General features: G+C 39.7%; 1 protein-coding gene across 3 annotated transcripts in view; it reads left to right on the plus strand.

Moving 5' to 3' along the window:
- Positions 1–21,040, plus strand: part of LOC145978605 (limbic system-associated membrane protein-like) — a 97,023-nt gene that overhangs the window by 9,142 nt on the left and 66,841 nt on the right. For 2 of the 3 annotated variants that reach the window (XM_083111325.1, XM_083111326.1), the window contains exon 2: positions 20,675–20,794. In XM_083111325.1, coding sequence (XP_082967451.1) covers positions 20,675–20,794 — 120 coding nt within the window. Of the gene's footprint in view, positions 1–13,425; positions 13,550–20,674; positions 20,795–21,040 lie in introns of those variants that run through there. The other variant, XM_083111327.1, reaches the window with a different exon arrangement.

The following is a 21,040-nucleotide window of genomic DNA, read 5'->3' on the forward strand; positions in this document are numbered from 1 at the left end:
GTCGCCCTAGTTTCAATACAGACTTACAGATCACAAAACCAGACTTGGATTCTGTTTGGGTCATCTGGCTTTTGATAAAAGGTACCACAACCAAAATAACAGGATCAGGCACGCTCTCATATCTACCGAAATCACACCACATTTCCCACAAAGTGCGTCTTATCTTACAAAGTCCGAGAACAGAAAATATGATGGAAAGGCTTTCAAATGTAGGATGCATGGAGAGTAAATTTGATGGGCCTATATCCCCTTCATTGCCTACAGTTAGAAATAGCTTGGAGGTAGAGTGGGGGAAATGTATTACTCACATGAATGGGCAAGGCATAATTTATATTTTGTGCATTACATTACGAGTGTTATGATAATTAGTTTTAGTTTTTTTTTCTTTTAATAAACCCCTATTTCCGGTAGTTAATGTCTATCTATATTACAATTTTCTTTTTTTATTATTATGAAGACAAAAAACTGTTTTAAATAGTGCCATTAAGTTATTGTGTATATATTAACACTACTTTTCGCATTTCTCTTTATTCTCAAGTTTTTTCATTCTCACGTCATCGAAGTCAGCTTTAGCTAAAGAAATAGCAAGAGAGAGAGAGAGAGTGAGATTTAGTATCTCTCATAAAATTTCAAATATTTATGACAAGTATATACGTTAGTTAGTGTACTATCTTAAGCCCCTATCACACGGAACTGGATTTCTAGTAGGAATGCCCTAGTTGGTGCTGAACTGACTTTCTAAGTAGAAATCATGGTCGCCTGGCTGACTGCTTGACTGGTTTTGAGGATAGGACATGTTCTAATTGCTACTAACTTTCTTCAACTAGATTCTGTGGAACAGCCAATCAGAGCAAAGTTTCGCAATGTGAAGATAATCTGTGAGTTTGCAAAGTAGCGTTTTTTGTCTGTGGTTTCCGAGTGCATGTAGCGCAAAAGGCATGTCGAGTACTGTCTATAGTGAGTACACAGTGTTTACAATTGAAAAAACTAAAATATTCTTCCATACGTGTATAGTAAACGTTGTAAAGTATGTATTTTATCAGCGCCATTCTTCTCTACCTAAAACCATTTAATACGAAGCGATATTCCTCTCGGTAGAATAGTTATCGTATTTTAAAAGTGTGAAGTGATACGTTGTTTACATCTCGCGCGGCCGCCATTATGGGAACGAAAGACTATCGACAAGTATGGTGTAACAAGTACCGAAAACTAGCAAATGAGTAGCCAGTCCAGCGTCAACTAGAGCATTCCTACTGGATATCCAGTTTCGTGTGATTCAGGCTTTACTTTGATATTGAAATCTTTAAGTTATGTGATACCCGGGTAGACTACGATTAGATTCCTCTTTATAATCAAGCAACTAAGCAGTGATGGCTGCAGATGAAACTATTAGCAGTTTTCTCACTTTCCACCCCTCCCAAAAACAAGAAGCAATAGATAGCCAGGCGTAAATTATATTTTCGCATCAGTATTCAATTTTCTGGTATTTAGGCATGTATTAAAATGTAATTGCGCTCTCTAAAAATATTCCAGCTCCTTTCTGCCTCTCAACTATTTGTTTTTGTACTATTACAGTATAATCACACTGTAAATGGGTATGGCAGGAGTATGTGTGTGTGTACACACATGAATTGTTCTTTAAACTGATAAGAAACATTTCAAGAAACACATATTTGTTATGTGGCTCATCAATAATGTAAGTTATATTGGAGCAAACTCAATATAGCAACTAGAAAAAATGCGTGTCTTACCATGTTTTTGTCATGAAATGGTAAAAAATGGAAGACAATGAAAAAGCAGAACCAGAAGGAAAAACAGTGACGAAAAAGGAAACGCAGATTTCCAGTAAATCATTTGCCCCCTCCAAGACAATATATGGATGCATCCCAGAGGGGGAATTGCCTTCGTGTTGACAAAGAAAATCCATTGTTGTAAATGTGCTTCCCCCAGCAAAAACCTACTGTTGTGGAAGTTGGAGAAAAATTCACACTTTCCACCCTTCGATTCCCCCGGTGGCAGTTTCCTGGCCTGTTTCTTCCCCTCGGCCATTGAACATTCCTCCTCTTCAGTTGACATTGTAATTTGGGATTGATGCAAATCGCTTAGAGGGTTTGCTGTTTTGATGTCTGTGAACATTCGCAGTCAACATTCGCGGTTTTTCGAATGGAGACGAAAATTTGAAAAAAATCGCCCTTACAGATGCAAAAGGTCCAGATGAACCTTAAGATGAAAACTGAAGCTGTATTCAACATGAGAATTAGACTTCCTTTATCTACATTTGGCAGACAAGCGAGGCTCTGGCATCTGAACTCACAGCCAGCCAGCCAGCCAGTATAATCTTACATGAGGCTCGTGATGGTCGTCCTATATATATTTGTGCTTATTCCTTCACTCCTCATATCTTACCATCATTCATCCTCATCTTCACGATGAGCCAAAGGGGCAAAAAAATGAAGTAAAATAAACTAAACCAATCAATCAGTCACTGTGATAGTAAAAATTCTTGACCACAAGCAGGCCCGTAGCTAGAATTGACCTCCAGGGGGGGGGCTCACGGGTTATCAGGGGAAGCTTTGTAAACCAAGTCTATTTTTCAAAAGTTTAACAGTATTAAATGAAGGTAAATTATGTGTGTGGGTGGAGTAGGGGTCATTAAGTTATATATTTTTTAGAAACATCATACAAATACTATTTTTTATATCTTTTAAAATATCGCTTGAAGTGTTAATTGACTGCTACTGAAATCATCCCATACTACACACTCCATACAACTAGTGATGATAAAGATATTTATATCACACAAGAAAAATTGACAGTATTCAGTCATTGGGCCTAGCGAACATTCCATCCCTGGGACGAAACAATAAAACTCCCCTTCGTTCCATGTTGACCTTTGACGCAGATACCGAGGGAATTTGCATGATGACGTGTCAAAGTTACAGGTTTCTATCTAAACAGGTGGTCGCAACTCGCAACAGGGGCAGCGAAGGCAGAGATAAAGAAGCTTCCCTATGAAGCAACTTTCTAAAGTCTAGAGAAGAGAATATTCTATATACTTGTCGCTATTTAGACTTCTTATAATTAAGATGAACGAATGTAATAGCTGCTGTTCTGTGAATTTATGCTTCACCAAAGTTCTGAGCAAAATAATATCTGCTGTCTAAATTTTCACACTTCACTGCAAACAAATTACACAAAATAGTTTTTCCACGTTTTACCTAATGTCAAGAGGGATGACGGCAGTGCCAGGGGGGCTGACGAAAGTTCCAGGGAGGCTCAGCCCCCCTGGTTCCTGCCTGGCTACGGGCCTGACCATAATTATAATTTCTTGACTTTTTAATGACTTCTTGAACTACTTGTCGATTTCTTTACTTTTTCTCGACTTTCATGACTGGTAGACATCCTGATTATTATTATTAGGTGCACTGCATACCTTAATCGCTAGGACCACTAGCAGTGGCGTGCCCAAGGGGGGGGGGGGGTTGGTAGGGGTCAAACCCTCCTTTGGCTAAGTATTCTTAAAAAAAAAGAACGTCAATGGCAGGAAAATATTGCAAAACTGAGGGCTGACTACCAAAGAAATACACGTAACCCCTCCATTTCGAAAATCCTGTGCACGCCACTGACCACTAGGATTCTTCCGCGATAGGTTTTTCAAGCCCGACAAGCCAACATTCTTCTTCGTCGCCAAAACCTGCCCTTCTTTGTTGCTGGTAACACTTCAACTTTTCCGCCCACTGCCTATACTCAATGCCGAAGAAGTGGAGATTTTTTCTTCTGCGAAATTTTCTAAAGGCCCCAGGTTTTAGAACTGCGGGTGGCTGGTTGGAGGGACAAGAAGCAAGGGGGAAAATGTAGGAACGACACTCTCACGGTTGGACGGAGCGGCATATTTCGGTATCCAGACAGACATCTGTTCAATTATTAAAGTTGTCGGATGGGTGACCTTTTGTCGCGGTAGCAGCTGCAAACTTCCTCCTCCTTCAGAAAAATTCTGATTATGATAATCGGATAAATACCACACACGTTTTAATCTTATTCTTCTGTTTAATGGTTTGTTGTTACAGTGAAAGTTTAGTTTTTGGGACTACCGTGTATAATGTAGTTTACATGAAGTTCAGTAGTGGGAGAGATGATATTATGGTATTTAAATGCGGTGTGAAGGTCACGTGACAGCTGGGTGATGTTAGCAAAGCAAGGTGTCCAAGGAGTCTTCACAATAGCAACTGCAAACTGATTTTAGGGCACCTGATTCCAGTGTCGGATTAAATATCTTCACTCTTGGGGGAGGAGGAGGGGCAATGGCCTCTTATTTATAAGTTTCTTAAAATTGTATTGCTAATTCTAAACGTCGTCTAATGGGGTGATCGCTTAATTGGTTGGTTCTAGACTTCTCGGACAGTGACCACTGATCACTTAATTTTAGATTGAAGTGAATGGGTGATTGTTCTTTTTAGATTTCTCTGCGGGGGGGGGGGAGTGGTCGTCACATACACGCTCCCCTTAATTCGTGACAATGGTAGATTAGTGACCTCTCAGGAGCGGATCACTGGATTATTTGAAATGTCTCTCACCGAATTTGTAATTATCGGTTTCAATCAAATTTAGAGGTTCGTTAAAAAAAATAACGCTCTTCTGTCTGTGCATCATTATCAACATACCGGAAAAATAACAGCCAATTGATCAGCGTGACTAATATAATAATTTGGCTTTTTCGGAAAATTTCTTTCTCGGGCGACATACATATATCGGTAATATGCAGATGCTAGGGTCCATTCGTGCCAGACTGGAGGACATTAACAAACAGAAAATTTTGGCAGAATGCGACGCAAAAAAATATCGTTGACATCAGCGAAAATAGTGGATTAGGATCGAGAATGGGGAAGGAGGAACTATGTGGATTTGTGGGGCAAAAGAAAGGTCAGGTTTGGCCTGGTTCAGACTGGGGGGATGGGCACAAGTTAAACTAAAACGGGAGGACGGGAGCGTAGAATGCCCGCTATGCGGCGAAGACGAGACGAAATTTCACATTCTCCTCCAGTGCAAAGAAACAGGGGAGGCAAGACAAAAATATATCAGGGAAATAAATGAAGATAACATTGAGAATATAATGACAAGCGTTATTAGGAGGGAGAGACCGAGAGGGGGGGAGGCGCAAATAAGGAATCTGGGAACTTTCCTACACTACGCCTGGGAAAAGAGAGCAAAGAAGCTCAGTGGGGATAGCGAACATGTGTGAAAGGGGGGAGGGTTACTAAATAAATAAATTAGTAAATAAATGTGAGAAAATTTAGGAATCACTCAGGTAACAGCACAAGTATAGGGAAAGATTTGAAATGAAATAATGTTGGTGAACTCCCAAGCAGTGGTGAAGGTGGAAGCAGACTAAAAGGAGAAGGGTGTAGGGAAAGTGCACGAAAATTTCTCACTTGTATGGTATGTATAGCTGTAAAGGCTCATACTGGAAATAAATTCTATCCTATTCTATTCTATTCTAATATTTTACTAACATTAACGAATAAATAGTTAACTGTATGTCAATTTTAGATGTATTGCTGTATTTAAATAACCCCGACCCCAAATTATTCTTCCAGTGTCTCATTAATTACTACTTCTAGACGGATAGTTTCTGGTGTGAGATAGTTCTCAAGTACTTACGTTAATTGGAAGCAGCATTGGCGACCTCTTTACGCGTTAAAATCGTACATGCATGTCAAACTGACAGTCTTTTGTCTCTCTTACACTTGCACTTTAGGAATTCCTCCATATTTGTGTGTGTGTGTGTGTGTGTGCGCGCGCGCGCGCGCTTGCCATAGGAATGAAGGAAAAGGGCATGAATTAGAGTAAAACTAAATTTAAAAATGATGCTATTATTCAGTGGCGTGGCGTGACTTTTTAAAAAGTGTTACCGGCTATCAGTACGACAATTATGCCTGCTAGACGTTATTACACCCCACCCCCCTTTCGGTAAAGAAAACATGTCTTCGAGCTAGATATTTGTTCATTTCGTTCTTGTTTTGCAATCAGCACAGTGATTAAGCCACAAACACTCCTAGAAAGAACTACCACTCATGAGACAGTTACCACGAAAATCCAATGAATAGTGGTAGACCCTTGTCAATTCTTCATCTGTCTCCGTTTGTGTGGTGAGCACTGAGCAGACGACAGAACTACGCTCCTTCGTGGAAGGGAAGCCCAGCTGTACGTACTACTGTTGCCAACTTAGTATTTTGGAGTTAGGTTTGTCCAAATTACGAATCACACCAAGGAACTATATTTTCGTTTATTACCTAATGGTCTCAGTTGTAGTTCAATCCAGCCTTGGCTTTGTAGTCTACCTCTAGTTGCTTCACAGAAATTGTATTCCTATTTTAGGCGGGATTTGAGGACTAAAAGTGGTAAACGTTGTAAGTGCCAAAAGCGAAAGTGTTGGGAAATCGCATCGTTCCGCACATCAGCCCGTAAGAACGTTCACACTAGTGACCTCTTTACACGCCCTTTGAACTACTTAGAGGGCTACCAGCCACATTTCACGTTTACCACATTATAAAGCATGGTACATTTCACAGTTTAACGTGAAAAATGGTGTTTGAATTACTTTGGCACTTACAGCGTTTACCAATTTTAGTCTTCATTTAGCTCTTTCTGCCAATCCGATGTGACAACACTGGCTGCTCCGGTAGGTCTGAACGGCAACAGGGCCCCTTAACAGGCACATGAATAACCCCATAGCACATTATGCCCCAATGTCCTTCCCCGTTCTTTCCCTGCATTGGCGCCGTCTTCTCCATTGTTGCCTCTTCACAGTAGCGGAACGGCCTCCCTCTTCGCTATTGTCGGCTGCAGAAAAAATGTCCTAGGTAATATTTACTCGACTGCAACGGTGTTCATTAACGTATTTAACAATGTTGTCATTTTATTGAAACAACTTTTTAATTCTTTACATTTTGCTGTTACCTGCGGTAACACTGGCTACATGCACGCCACGCCTCTGCTATTATTGCAATCCTCTATTGTGTTGTTTTGGGCATTCTCCTAAAGAAATTGTAAGGACCCAATCTGTACCCATGGGCGTCAGCAGGAGGGTCGAACGGGTCCGCCGACTCCTGCTCCTCCTTTCAAATTTGCGTCCTTCATATCAAGTTACTCGAACAGAAACACCAAAGTAAAATCTGCATTAGATTGAACATATTTAATGTCAAATACAGAAACCAGTTTATTTTTTTTTAATTCTACCGTTTAATCCAAAGAATAAATGGTTTCACTATTTCCAAAATTCGAAAAATTATAGATTTATGCGAGAGGTCACACAATATAAACTCATGAGTAAAATTTTCCGCTAACTTTTAAAACATTTTCTTGAACGAGATGTGTAAAAGTTTATTACAAAATACAATTACGAATTTAAGTACACTAACTGTATGAAATGTAAAAATTGAAAAAAATGTCTGGACAGTCACTCACATGTGGTGCATCGAGTAGAAAAGTCTTCCCGTTTATATAATCATAATAAAATTGGTTTATTTTTATTGGTTTATAATAGGCATTATTGTAAAATAACAATAATAAGTGGAGATTATAATTATTGTTATTATTTCTACTAATACATTTTTGTCTATAGCTTGACGCCCCCTGAAAAATTTCTGGCGACGTCCATACCTGTAGCTGAAAATCCACTTGTGCAGACACCCCTGACTCTCCTGCATTCACCATGACAGGTAGAACAAAGCAGAAGTGCTGGAAATTCAGCGGTAACGATTCGGAAAGGGTGTCTGCAGAGACTATTTCCGGCTCAGTGGACGGGGGTATAAAGCAGTGAAGGCTTCATTACAAAAGCCCAACGCCCCTCTTGCACTCATTAATACCCATCAAGGGAACATTTGACAGTGAAAGGGACAAGTGAAAAATTGCTTCCACCAATTTTAAACACAAAAGAATCAAATGCGCTTATGTACTGTTGCACCCCGGCGAGGAGAGAGAAAAGTAGTGCGATCATCCTTATGCACTCACGCGCGGCCTTCATGTTCAATCGACTATTCACAGTTGAGCCAGAGGTCACGAGTTTAAAGTGCTACGCAATATGCTTGCCCCGAGTGTTCAGTTCTGATACGGAAGGTAATAGTAGAATGGGGCATTCATTTTTTTTTCTTCATGTTGGGGTGAGACGATACGCTTCTTTTGAAAGTTAATGTGGCTTATGTTCCGATATGATCGGTTGAACTTCTAATGGTAAGGCAAGAATCATTGTTGTCGTCTGAGTCATCAATCATATCTCCTATTAACAATAAATGATCTTTGTATCATTAATCTTAGGTGCTCTACAAGAACTCTATCTCCATAGTGGTGCACAGCACCATGATTTCTTTTTAAAAAATTAAAGCATGTATGCAAGGAAATGCAACAATCAGACACGGTACCAGATGCTTGTCTCAGAGAAAAAAAAAATGCATTTTTAAGAAAATATATACTTTACTTACTATTGAATTCTCAACTTATTACTTGTCATTACTGCAGTGACGTGCGGTGACGTCGACACTTGCGGTAGCAATGTGTGGCGTGCCCAACGGGTCATAATCCCCCTTCCCCTTTTAGGACCCAGTATTCCTAAAAGAAGAATGTCAAATACAGGAAAAATTGCAAAGTTAGGAATGACTACAAAAAATTGTACACATAACTTCCACCCACTTTCGAAAATCAAAAACCATTTGATTTGACTACTGAGCCAGAGATGCCGGGTTTGAATCTCGGCTTGGCAATGGGTGATCTTTGTGTGTCCCTTCATCAATTTTATCGTATCGTCTTCGCGATTAGCCAAATATGGCGGAAAGCGAAGTAAAATAAACCAAATCAAAAAATCAATCAATGAATGATTTGATTTGATTCGCTTTTTTGACACATTTGGTTAATCGCGAAGATGATACGATAAAATTAATGAAGGGACAAACACAAAGAACACCCATGCCCAGGTAGGGGTTCGAACCCGAAACTCCTGGTGTTGTAGCGCGTTGTGGTAACCATTCCCCCACGGTTGTTTGATATGATGGTTGATTTGATGTTTTAAGTCCATTTTATACACAGAAAGGCTAATCGGGACTAGACCTATAGTTTAATGTGGGATCCGAACCACTATATACCTCCATCGGGTTCAGATCCGGGACCACTCGCACTCCCCCACGGAGTTCGGCGGACAACAAACATGTGAGGATACGTGGGTATCGGTAAAGCAAACTGCATTTTTCCTGAGTAGTAATTTTCAATTGAATTTTTGAAATACCATCTTTATATATGATTAACGTTTTTTCAAAAAAATTGCTTTGCTTGATTTCCATAATTTCCCCATCTCACGATCTCGTTACTGAAGGATCCGGGCTCGAGCCCTGCCCTTTGCATGAGTGTTTCTTTGCAACCACTCTTCACCCGTTTAATTTAATCAACGTTCATCGTCATGGCAGAAATTAGGTAAAGCGATGGAAGAGAGAAGAAAATACAAATAATTTCCTCCCAGTGCATCTGCAGGACACTGTGAAATCAGGAGCCTAGAATTCTCTGTTTATGATTGTCCCTCACGACTTTCCAAGCTCTTAGCTACTTATTGCGATTAAATCTATACAACTAGAAAAAGTGATGGGTAACAAAACACAACTTTAAACACACCTTTTTTCTACTTTCTTCAATGATATTCATTTGGCTTTTTGAGTTCTGGGATACATTTTTCATTTCTAATTTTTTCATTATTCACTGCAGGCAGAGTACAACACATAAGAACAAGAATGCACGCTCGTCACGAATTCCGGCCTGAATTGTTCTTTGTGAGGTCTCTTCATCAATTTCATCATATCATCACTCATCCTCATTTTTGCGATAACCAAATGTGGCAGAAAAGCGAAGTAAAATAAACCAAACCAACAACAACAATTAGATCGCGCGTTCTCTTGCCCAAATAAGTACATCCGTATTTATGATTGTTTAGCTTATCCATTTTTTTTTATTGGAGGCCAAGAGATTAGTATATTTAAATAAAACACTACTAAAACAAGAGCAAGAGTGAGCGTGAGCAAATATTTGTTATTTAATCATTATATATTCCATATTAAAAAAAAAAGCATAACATTTTTGTCGACACATAAGACGTTCCAATTGCATAAATAATAAAAGTACAACCTATATTATACATACAAATTGTACATCGTTTAAAAAGTAGTGTTAATACAGAGAACAGAAGTACTGCAGAATTTTTTTTAGAGGATTTACAAAGGAAGGGAAGGGAATCCAATCCCCTATCTGTCCTATAGGAGATAGACTGGAGGACCTGAAAGCACGGGCTTTCAACCATTGGAGCGGGGGCGAGGGGGCAAGGGAGGTAGAGACAGAAATCTTCCTTTTCCCTTCGAAAACCCGTTTCTACCTGGAACTGTGAGGCGGAGAAAGAGCGAGCTAGGCCGCTGAACGCACCGAGGGACGAGGGCCTCCCGATGGCGCAGTGGTAGCGTCGTCGCCTTGTAATCAAGGGGTCCCGGGTTCGATACCCGGTGGAGGCACAAGTGGTTCGGATCCCACTTTAAACTGTAGGTCCAGTCCCGATTAGCCTTACTGTGCATAAAGTGGACTTAAAACAACATATCAATCAATCAATCAAGCACCGAGGGACGAGAAGCGCGTGAAAAAAAGTGTTCCATATGAACTGTGGCTTCAACAAAACAATAACTATTGTGATTTGAAAATAATTAGAGATTTGAGATTGATTGATCTATCTCTGCTAAACTAGCTACTCCTCAGTGCACGTCACTGCATTACTGTAATAAATGCAAATGCCAATTCCAATAACTCTACCACGCTCTCTTGATCACTCATTTTGGTGCCGAGGGAGACAGGAATTTTAACCCCAGCAATTACATGAACTAATGCTCGTTTTCAATACATATTATATTATGCACGTAATAATTATCCACTTTACATGCCTGTAAACAATATTTCACACGTGTATGGGTCTGTAAATAGCCTCAGAGCTGACGCACCTAAATATGTAAACATCAATGAACCATTCAGTTAAATGGATCAACGTTAAAGGTCCAAGGACCCATACATTCTAATGGGTTCTATTGGGTTCTGTAACCGTACCGGAACCTATTTCCTCGCACAATTTAGATTCGGTCCAAGTTGCGTATTGTTCCATTTCAATACGGAACTTACCCGGTGGAGGCACAAGTGGTTCGGGTCCCACTTTAAACTGTAGGTCCACCCTCGATTAGCCTTACTGTGCATAAAGTGGACTTAAAACACCAAATCAACCAACCAACCAACCAACCAATACGGAACTTGGACCGCATTTAAACTGACCCGGAAAAAGGTTCCTGGACCGTAGTTAAATTGATCCGGTAAAATGGTTCCTTGACTGAATTGAAATAGAAACGTAAAAAGTTTCTTTACGGTCCTGAACCCATTTACGTTGCTGATTTTCTCTCCTGGACCTGAATTGAATTTATTTCAAATTCCTGGACTTTCAACAACCCTGCATTAGACCAAATGGAATTATGAAAAGCGAAGAGCAAATTTACTGAAATTAATAAGCTGAAAAAAATTAACTGCGGTCAAAATTTTAAACAAAAATAAGGAATATTCGTGAAGTTACAGAATGCGTAAAGCATGTAAATTCACTACTATTATTCAACTCTGTTTTCTATTTTTGACTATTTTATGTCACTTTTCTACCTCTCTAGGATAACCGCTAGAGGAGGATAAATGACGAATTGATGAAAGGACAAACTAAACATAAGAAAGCGCCATTGCCTTATCCGAGATTCGAATGGCTTCGCGGCGCGCCACGCTAACCACTACGCAACTGCATTTACAAAAACAGAACTAGGAGACCTTCTCAGAGTACGTACTTCTGCTCGGCCATTTTTTCCCCACTGTGCAACAAAGACAGACTAACAAAATTATCTTCAGCAGGCGGAATGGTTTGAGGGTAAACCACCCTTAGGCACTTCCGAAATGGGGAGAAAAGTAGATAACAACAAGCACCAATTTATCATCCTGTGCTCCATTTGCTTCCCACATTCTGCCATTTTGAAGAATCACTTTGAGGGCGCCATCTGCCTGAAGAGAGGTAGAAGAACCCCAAAAAACCCTCTGTTGACACAAGCTCCATTTCCCCCTGACCAAATCCCCTTCTGATGGCATCGGCCTTGTGTTTCTTGATGGACGTTGAGTGTTACGTGTAAAGAAGTGGGGACACACGTCCTGTTCGAGACAATGAATAGTCTGGGAAGTCTGTTCCCCCAACAAAAAGCCCTGACCACACGAATGTAGGTTGTTGATGTAATAATTGTAAATATCAGCAAAGAAGGAAAAGTAAGCATCATAATAGAGAAGTATTTACAATAATTCAATTGTAAAGTGTACAAGTCATGGGAGGAGAATCGAACTTTGGGAAGGGCGGGGGGCGCAGACTCGTAAAGCTTTCCATCCCAGAAAAATATCATCCAGGATTATTTGCTAAATAACTGTTACATTTACGAAATCACAAATAACGCTCTTAATTATTTTGCCCCTTAGGTCCCAGGAGGTTAACAAGATTACCCCTAACTTGAAGATTTAAATAAACCTGAAAATTGGGGATGCCATGTGCCCCTTGCCCCTGCCAAGTTACGCCTATGGTATAAGTACTTTTTATGGGGAAGAAGCTAAAATATGTCGGCTGGAGACGGGCTAGCACCAAGGATAGTTTGAATTGTATTCATAAAGGATGTTTAAGAAAGTTTCTGATGAATGCGCTGATGAAAATAGGGAACGCGAGTAGATTGAATAGTTCCGGGATTTCGGAACTCTAATCCCGGGATGGGGATCCCGATCTTTGATGCTGACAAATCATTTGTTTCCTCCTCTCTCCTTTCTTCCTTTCGATCATCCCACGCTGCTGCAAAGTAGAGTTGATATGTGCCGAAAGCGTCAATGCATAACGGATGTATAGGTGGCCATAAACCATAATGGAAAGAAAGTAAGTTCTGTAGAGTGTTGCCAGTCTTGACGCTACTCAATATGCAATAATATTCTTATTACGAATAGCCGATCTCCGTTGCGGAGTGATTAGCACAGCGCGCTACGACGCCAGGGGTCCCTGATTCAAATTCCGGACTGGAAATGGGTGTTGCTTATGAGTGTCCATTCAAAAATTTCAGCATATTATCACTTATCCTCATTGTCGCGATTAGCCAAAAGTAGCAGAAAACAAAGTAAAATAAATCAAATCAAATCTTATTACGAATAGCAGCATTGCGTCTTCTTCCTATTTTTTTATAAGAATTACAAAGAAATTATCAAACAATAGTTGGCAAATAGAAAAGTCGTGTTAAGTATCCTAACCACCCATTTCTTGAAAATCGGTCTAGACCAGTGTTTCTCAACCGTCGGGCCGCGGCCTGGTACAAGGCCCTGGTGTCAATTATACCTGAGCTTTCCGACTTGCAGCCCCAGCTGACAACCACCTGAAGAGATGATTTTTCGCTCGGGGTTCACCAGTAAAAGAGGAAATCCTTTCTCGCCAGTGCAGGTTGGAAATCAAAGCTTCTGAAGCGTCATTGCAAACGGTGCAGCCTCTATAATTATATATATATATTTTTTTTTAAAAAAATGACGGTTGAGTCTTTCGTGGGTTAGAGCCGGAAGAGTGAAGCGATTTGTAGTTCAAGCTGACAACCACCTGGAACGACGAGCTTGAGTTCGATTGCAATAACAGAAAATGGTTTCGCGACAGTGGCGGTGGACTGATTAACTGGAATTTTTAGGTGTCTGAAATGGAACATGCCAATGAAAATCAGCACTTGCCAAATAAATTTTATTGATATTGGCCAGAGGATTAGGAAACTAAAATATTCTATTAGAATCAGTCGTCGTGAACTAATTTAAACCAAATGCAAATAACCTCTAATATCCGAGAATATGAGTCTTGTAACCTGGTGATTTTGGGACGGCAGAAGGGAAGTGGTGTCCCGGTATTGCATTCCCTGTTTAAAATGAAGAAATGGTGACGAAGACAAAGCTTCAATTTTCAGTCATCATTTATAAGGTTGGTTCACTCTCAACCACAGTTCTCCAAACTCTTTTGTCTTATAGACATCTTCTTTGATTTCTCTCATCAGTCTTGCTCTAAGATTCCCCTCACCACCAGCATGTTCCTTTGGATATGTATATCCTTTTATCTCTCCTATGTTGTAGCGTATCTAGCCTTTTGGACACCTCGGGCCGAACCTTCCAACATTGTCCTCTCCCCTCTACTAGCTGTGATCCTGAATTTGGTAGACTCTGATCCAGTTTTGAGGAAGTGAACTTTTTTATTATGACACCAGATTTTTTTAAAAACATCTACCTTTGTTGTCACTTCTGCTTTCGATTTCATTATAGGGATAAGGTGTGAGGAGTGGTCTGAATCGCATCAGTGGCCTTGAACTTGGTATAAACAATGATTACAACAATACCTGTGTAAATGTTATATTTTTTTGAAATTTTTCAATGAGAACTGATTGCCTCCATTTCAAAGTTAACATAAGCAATTTGCATCTCACCTGATTACTAATATTTTTTATAAGTCATGGCACTGGAGAGGGGGGCAGGAGAGTGGAGATGACTCATGGATTGACAGGTCCATTCTCCTAACCACTCCCAGCTAACAAGAAATATCGATAAATAAAAGTAGAATGACAGCACTTCGTTCCTACGCGTCAGCAAAAATTTGATGCGGCTGGTGTTATGTTACATCCGGTCGTAGCGGGCCACGAGCGGTTTTATTGTTGAGTCAGCAGAACGTGTCTGATCACGTTGAAGACATCGGAAGCGGTGGGGGGAGGGGGTCAATGGATTCGTCACGTTGTTTCTTGATGTATGCTAACCTAACACGTGCATATGTTTGTGTGTGTGTGTGTGTGTGTGTGTGTGGAGGAAATGCGCGTGCAACCATTGCGTATGATGGAAAGACATGAAGAAATGATTTAAAGATGGCGCCGAAGGTGCTGTACCCCCTCCGCCGAAAGCTTAGCGGCTAAGGTTATTGCTCTGTAAAACAAGAGGCGTCGAGGGTTCGATTCCTGGTAGAGTCAATATTGATCGATTGATAGATTGAGTTGTTTTTTTTAAGTCCGTTTTATGCACGGTAAAACTAATCAGGATTGGACCTACAGTTGAAAAGTGGTGATTCGGACCACTATGTGCCTCCACCGAGTATCGAACCTGGGACCCTTTGATTACAAGGCGACGATGTCAATATTGAATGGTCTCGATTAGTCTGTGTGTAAATAAAGGCAACAAAATGGTTGAGTTCGAAAATCGAGTTGGGTTAGTGGTTAATGTTGTCACCTGGCAATGAAGAGGTCGCGGGTTCGATTCTCTAGGTAGTTAAATTAGGCCAATTGTTTTGTCCCGCCATTATAGGTTCCCGATTAGTCCATCTGTGCATAAATAGTATTTCAATAAAATTAAAATGGCGGCCGCGTTTTGTGTTTAGCGGCGGCGGCGGCGGCGCGGCGCGGGGCGGCGCGGGGCGGGGCGGCACGGCGCGGGGGTGTTTTTTATTCCGCGAGATGTTTTAACCAAGTGGTTGAGGGTTCGATTCCCAATGTTGGTGAAAATTGGATATTCAATTGTATTTGTTTAAAAGTTCCGATTAGCTTTTTGTGCACAAAGAGAAAATGAACTAATTGGAAATAGGATGTTTATGCTGTAATGAAAAGGTCCCCGGGTTCGATTCACAATGTCAAATTGGCTGATAATGATGTTTTTAAAATAAAAAAAAAGAAGTGTGAATAAATTAGAATCTGTTGTTTTGCCGTGTGGGGCCCCAGTAACGATTAGCTTAAATGCATAAAGAGTAGGTAAAATAAGCAAGATGGCCGTCACTATTGTTTTGTGATCAAAGAGGAGTCACAGGTTCGATTCAATCAAAGGAGGCAACATTCTATGTTTCAATTCCATGTAAAAGTCTAAAGTTATGTTTCGATTAACCTCAATGCATAAAGAGGAATTAAACAAAAACAAGCAAAATGGCGACAGATGTGATAAAAGAGAAATTGAATTAGTTTTTTTATAGTGACAAGAAAAAATAGCGAATCACTGTTAGAAATAGAATGAAAATAAAGATACTTGCCTTTGCGTGTCCAGCGCTGTGCAGAAAAGCTCTCATGCTTTATCTCCGACAAGTCCACAATACACAATTTTTTTATTGTATAGTTAATTATTAATGTTGTTATTAACACAGATTGTTACCAGTGTGAAGAAAAGCTCTTATGCTTTATCTCCGACAAGTCCACAATACACACTTTGTCATTATATAGTTAATTATTAATGTTGTTATTAACACCGATTTTTACCAGTGTGAAGAAAAGCTCTCATGCTTTATCTTCGACAAGTCCACAATACACATTTTTTCATTATATAGTTAATTATTAATGTTGTTATTAACGATTGTTACCAGTAAAAATTAAAACCATGAGGATTTTTAAAGGGGTGATAAATGGAAAAAAAAGCCAAGACATATATTTTATCCCTGTATATTACCAATATTTACAAAATTCAAAAGAGCCGCACACACACTCACACACATACATATGTAAAATGTTTATATTGTGTCACCAGTTTATCAGCATGTTATTTAACAAGTTTTTATTCTTCAAGTTTGTTCACTCACCCACATAAGGAATTGTGTCACTATCATATCCATTTTCTGCTGCAACCACTGAATTAAAATATTTCACTAATTTTGTAGCGTTACAGTTTACAACAGCTTACTTATAATATTTATCTTGTTTTGTGTCTTTACAGAACAATGACGCAATATCCAGAGATGGGATCTTTCAATGCTAGATTGTCCTCTTTCAGAAACTGGCAATCAAAAGAATTCCCGTTTGTAGAAGCTCTGTCCGAAGCAGGATTATTTTACATTCAAAAAGAGGATAAAACAGTATGCTTCAAATGTGGTGGAGGATTATACCGATGGAAATACAGAAACAATCCAATACTAGAACATCGTCGATATTTTCCATTTTGCCCCCTGTCTATAAACCTAATTTCAGATCGACAATGCGGTTGATGCTTTAATTAAATTAATTAATATTTGTTATCCAATATTTCCTCAATATGACGTTTATGATATTCTGCTGATTTTTCTCTCACCATTGATCTTTGTAACGCCCCGCCCCCTCCACCTTTTTTGTCCAGCACATACTTGGTATGCTACGCGCGCATGCGTCTCAAAAACACACCCACGCATTTCTTCAAATGTATATCTGCACGCTGCGACATGCAGTATCTCGCAGTTCTTAGTCATGGAATCCTCTATTTCGATGCCGCAGAAAAAAAAAATTAAAACGTACACTAATTTCAAGGGGGTTCTTCAGAAAGAGAGCGATCAGCATTTACCTGAAGAACAAAAACAAGTAACTAGTCTTATACGCCAGTTGATATTATTTGATCACGTCTACTATTTGAATGCTTCGAAAACAAAGGTTATCTCAATCGGACTTTCCTCTCATCTGGATTTCCAACCTGTGGTCAGGCTACACAGAAGCGGGGCGGCCGGTGTTGAACTACAGTTGCAGGAGTGGCACGCTCTTCAGGAATTGTTTCCAGTAATCGACAATTACATCGCTATTCCAGGTGAGCAGCCTCGTGTTTCCTACCCACTAAGTGAGCAACATGAATTGCTGATAACCACACTGTACAATCGTCGTCAGATCATTATAAGGAAAAAAACAGCTTACGGTTCCCTGGAGATAGTGTTCATCGCAGGAAGTTCGTGGCGGAACTTTATGAAGATATTTGTGTGCATCGAGCATGCGAAAGTTATGTGTGAAACAGTGTCGCCGTATCTGAAATCATATTTTGGAAACTGTGTGGAATCTTGCATTCTCGACCTTCGCGAACAATGTTTCGGTTGCACAGATATTTCCCCTGTCCATGCATGTAATAAGGAGAAGTTTGTGCTTTCCCATCTACATGGATGTACAAAACCTGAGCCTTTGTCTATACAAAACATCGACGGAAAAAGACTTTCCAAAGAAGTGTTTCTTTTTTGCGAGAACATGCTTGTGGAAAAAATAGTGAAACATTTTAATTCAGTGGTTGCAGCAGAAAATGGATATGATAGTGACACAATTCCTTATGTGGGTGAGTGAACAAACTTGAAGAATAAAAACTTGTTAAATAACATGCTGATAAACTGGTGACACAATATAAACATTTTACATATGTATGTGTGTGAGTGTGTGTGCGGCTCTTTTGAATTTTGTAAATATTGGTAATAAACAGGGATAAAATATATGTCTTGGCTTTTTTTCCATTTATCACCCCTTTAAAAATCCTCATGGTTTTAATTTTTACTGGTAACAATCGTTAATAACAACATTAATAATTAACTATATAATGAAAAAATGTGTATTGTGGACTTGTCGAAGATAAAGCATGAGCGCTTTTCTTCACACTTGTAAAAATCGGTGTTAATAACAACATTAATAATTAACTATATAATGACAAAGTGTGTATTGTGGACTTGTCGGAGATAAAGCATAAGAGCTTTTCTTCACACTGGTAACAATCTGTGTTAATAACAACATTAATAATTAACTATACAATAAAAAAATTGTGTATTGTGGACTTGTCGGAGATAAAGCATGAGAGCTTTTCTGCACAGCGCTGGACACGCAAAGGCAAGTATCTTTATTTTCATTCTATTTCTAACAGTGATTCGCTATTTTTTCTTGTCACTATAAAAAAACTAATTCAATTTCTCTTTTATCACATCTGTCGCCATTTTGCTTGTTTTTGTTTAATTCCTCTTTATGCATTGAGGTTAATCGAAACATAACTTTAGACTTTTACATGGAATTGAAACATAGAATGTTGCCTCCTTTGATTGAATCGAACCTGTGACTCCTCTTTGATCACAAAACAATAGTGACGGCCATCTTGCTTATTTTACCTACTCTTTATGCATTTAAGCTAATCGTTACTGGGGCCCCACACGGCAAAACAACAGATTCTAATTTATTCACACTTCTTTTTTTTTTATTTTAAAAACAACATCATTATCAGCCAATTTGACATTGTGAATCGAACCCGGGGACCTTTTCATTACAGCATAAACATCCTATTTCCAATTAGTTCATTTTCTCTTTGTGCACAAAAAGCTAATCGGAACTTTTAAACAAATACAATTGAATATCCAATTTTCACCAACATTGGGAATCGAACCCTCAACCACTTGGTTAAAACATCTCGCGGAATAAAAAACACCCCCGCGCCGTGCCGCCCCGCTCCGCCCCGCGTCGCGCCGCGCCGCGCCGCCGCCGCTAAACACAAAACGCGGCCGCCATTTTAATTTTATTGAAATACTATTTATGCACAGATGGAATAATCGGGAACCTATAATGGCGGGACTAAACAATTGGCCTAATTTAACTACCTAGAGAATCGAACCCGCGACCTCTTCATTGCCAGGTGACAACATTAACCACTAACCCAACTCGATTTTCGAACTCAACCATTTTGTTGCCTTTATTTACACACAGACTAATCGAGACCATTCAATATTGACATCGTCGCCTTGTAATCAAAGGGTCCCAGGTTCGATACTCGGTGGAGGCACATAGTGGTCCGAATCACCACTTTTCAACTGTAGGTCCAATCCTGATTAGTTTTACCGTGCATAAAACGGACTTAAAAAAAACAACTCAATCTATCAATCGATCAATATTGACTCTACCAGGAATCGAACCCTCGACGCCTCTTGTTTTACAGAGCAATAACCTTAGCCGCTAAGCTTTCGGCGGAGGGGGTACAGCACCTTCGGCGCCATCTTTAAATCATTTCTTCATGTCTTTCCATCATACGCAATGGTTGCACGCGCATTTCCTCCACACACACACACACACACACACACAAACATATGCACGTGTTAGGTTAGCATACATCAAGAAACAACGTGACGAATCCATTGACTCCCTCTCCCCACCGCTTCCGATGTCTTCAACGTGATCAGACACGTTCTGCTGACTCAACAATAAAACCGCTCGTGGCCCGCTACGACCGGATGTAACATAAAACCAGCCGCATCAAATTTTTGCTGACGCGTAGGAAGGAAGTGCTGTCATTCTACTATAAATACTCCTAACCCATGTAATTGATTTTGATTTGAATTTAAAATTTTTGGGTGTGTCAGCACTAAGGCTATATTCCACCCGTCACACTATACGGGGTCCAGCCCCTTACCGTTTCACATAACAACTCTAACGTTGCTTAATTAAAATCATAAAATATTAAAATGTTCTGACATTCGTTAAAAGCCGAGGCTGCAAAGAACACTCAGCACAAATAAGGACAAAACACAGGACAAAACACAGGACAACACAAACAAAATTATACTGGCCATGGGGCCAGTCGCCAGAGCCTCGTCAGTCCGCAGTCCAGGGTGCACTACATGGAAGTGCCATGTAATTTTTGTATGGTATTCATAGGTATATTAAATATGACTACCTCTCCAGAAATATTCTCGTATCCCTTCCCTCTGCCCCACTCATTTTCCTGGCACTTATTTTTTTTATTATGGTTGTAGATAGGAAAGATACATATATTTATTAAACTAGAACTTTGATTTATGAATTAACGATAAATTGGCATTTTGCTGTTCTAGGTGTGATGTGTTTGTCTCCAGTTCCCCCAGAACCACAACCATACTTCAGAAGTGTTCCGACTACAGTCAAGGCTCATGAGGCTGATACAGTTCTCTTGCCATGTTTTGTGGAGAATTTGGGTAAGTTGTACATGTAACATTACTGGAAAGAATAAACTACTTTTCATCATTATTTTACGTCTGTTTTCTTAATAGTACGCAATAATTTAAATAGGGACTTATGTCATTTCGAATGACTCAGGTCATTCATAGGGACATCAGGTCCAAATCACTGGCCTCTATGGCAAAGTGATTCAGTGTTATGTGCCACGAAAGCAGAGACCCCAGGTTCAAACCCTGGATAAGGCATGGCTGTATCATTGTGTT

Source organism: Lepisma saccharinum, chromosome 25 (genome assembly GCF_977018435.1).
Source record: "Lepisma saccharinum chromosome 25, izLepSacc3.1, whole genome shotgun sequence".
Classification (NCBI taxonomy): domain Eukaryota; kingdom Metazoa; phylum Arthropoda; class Insecta; order Zygentoma; family Lepismatidae; genus Lepisma; species Lepisma saccharinum.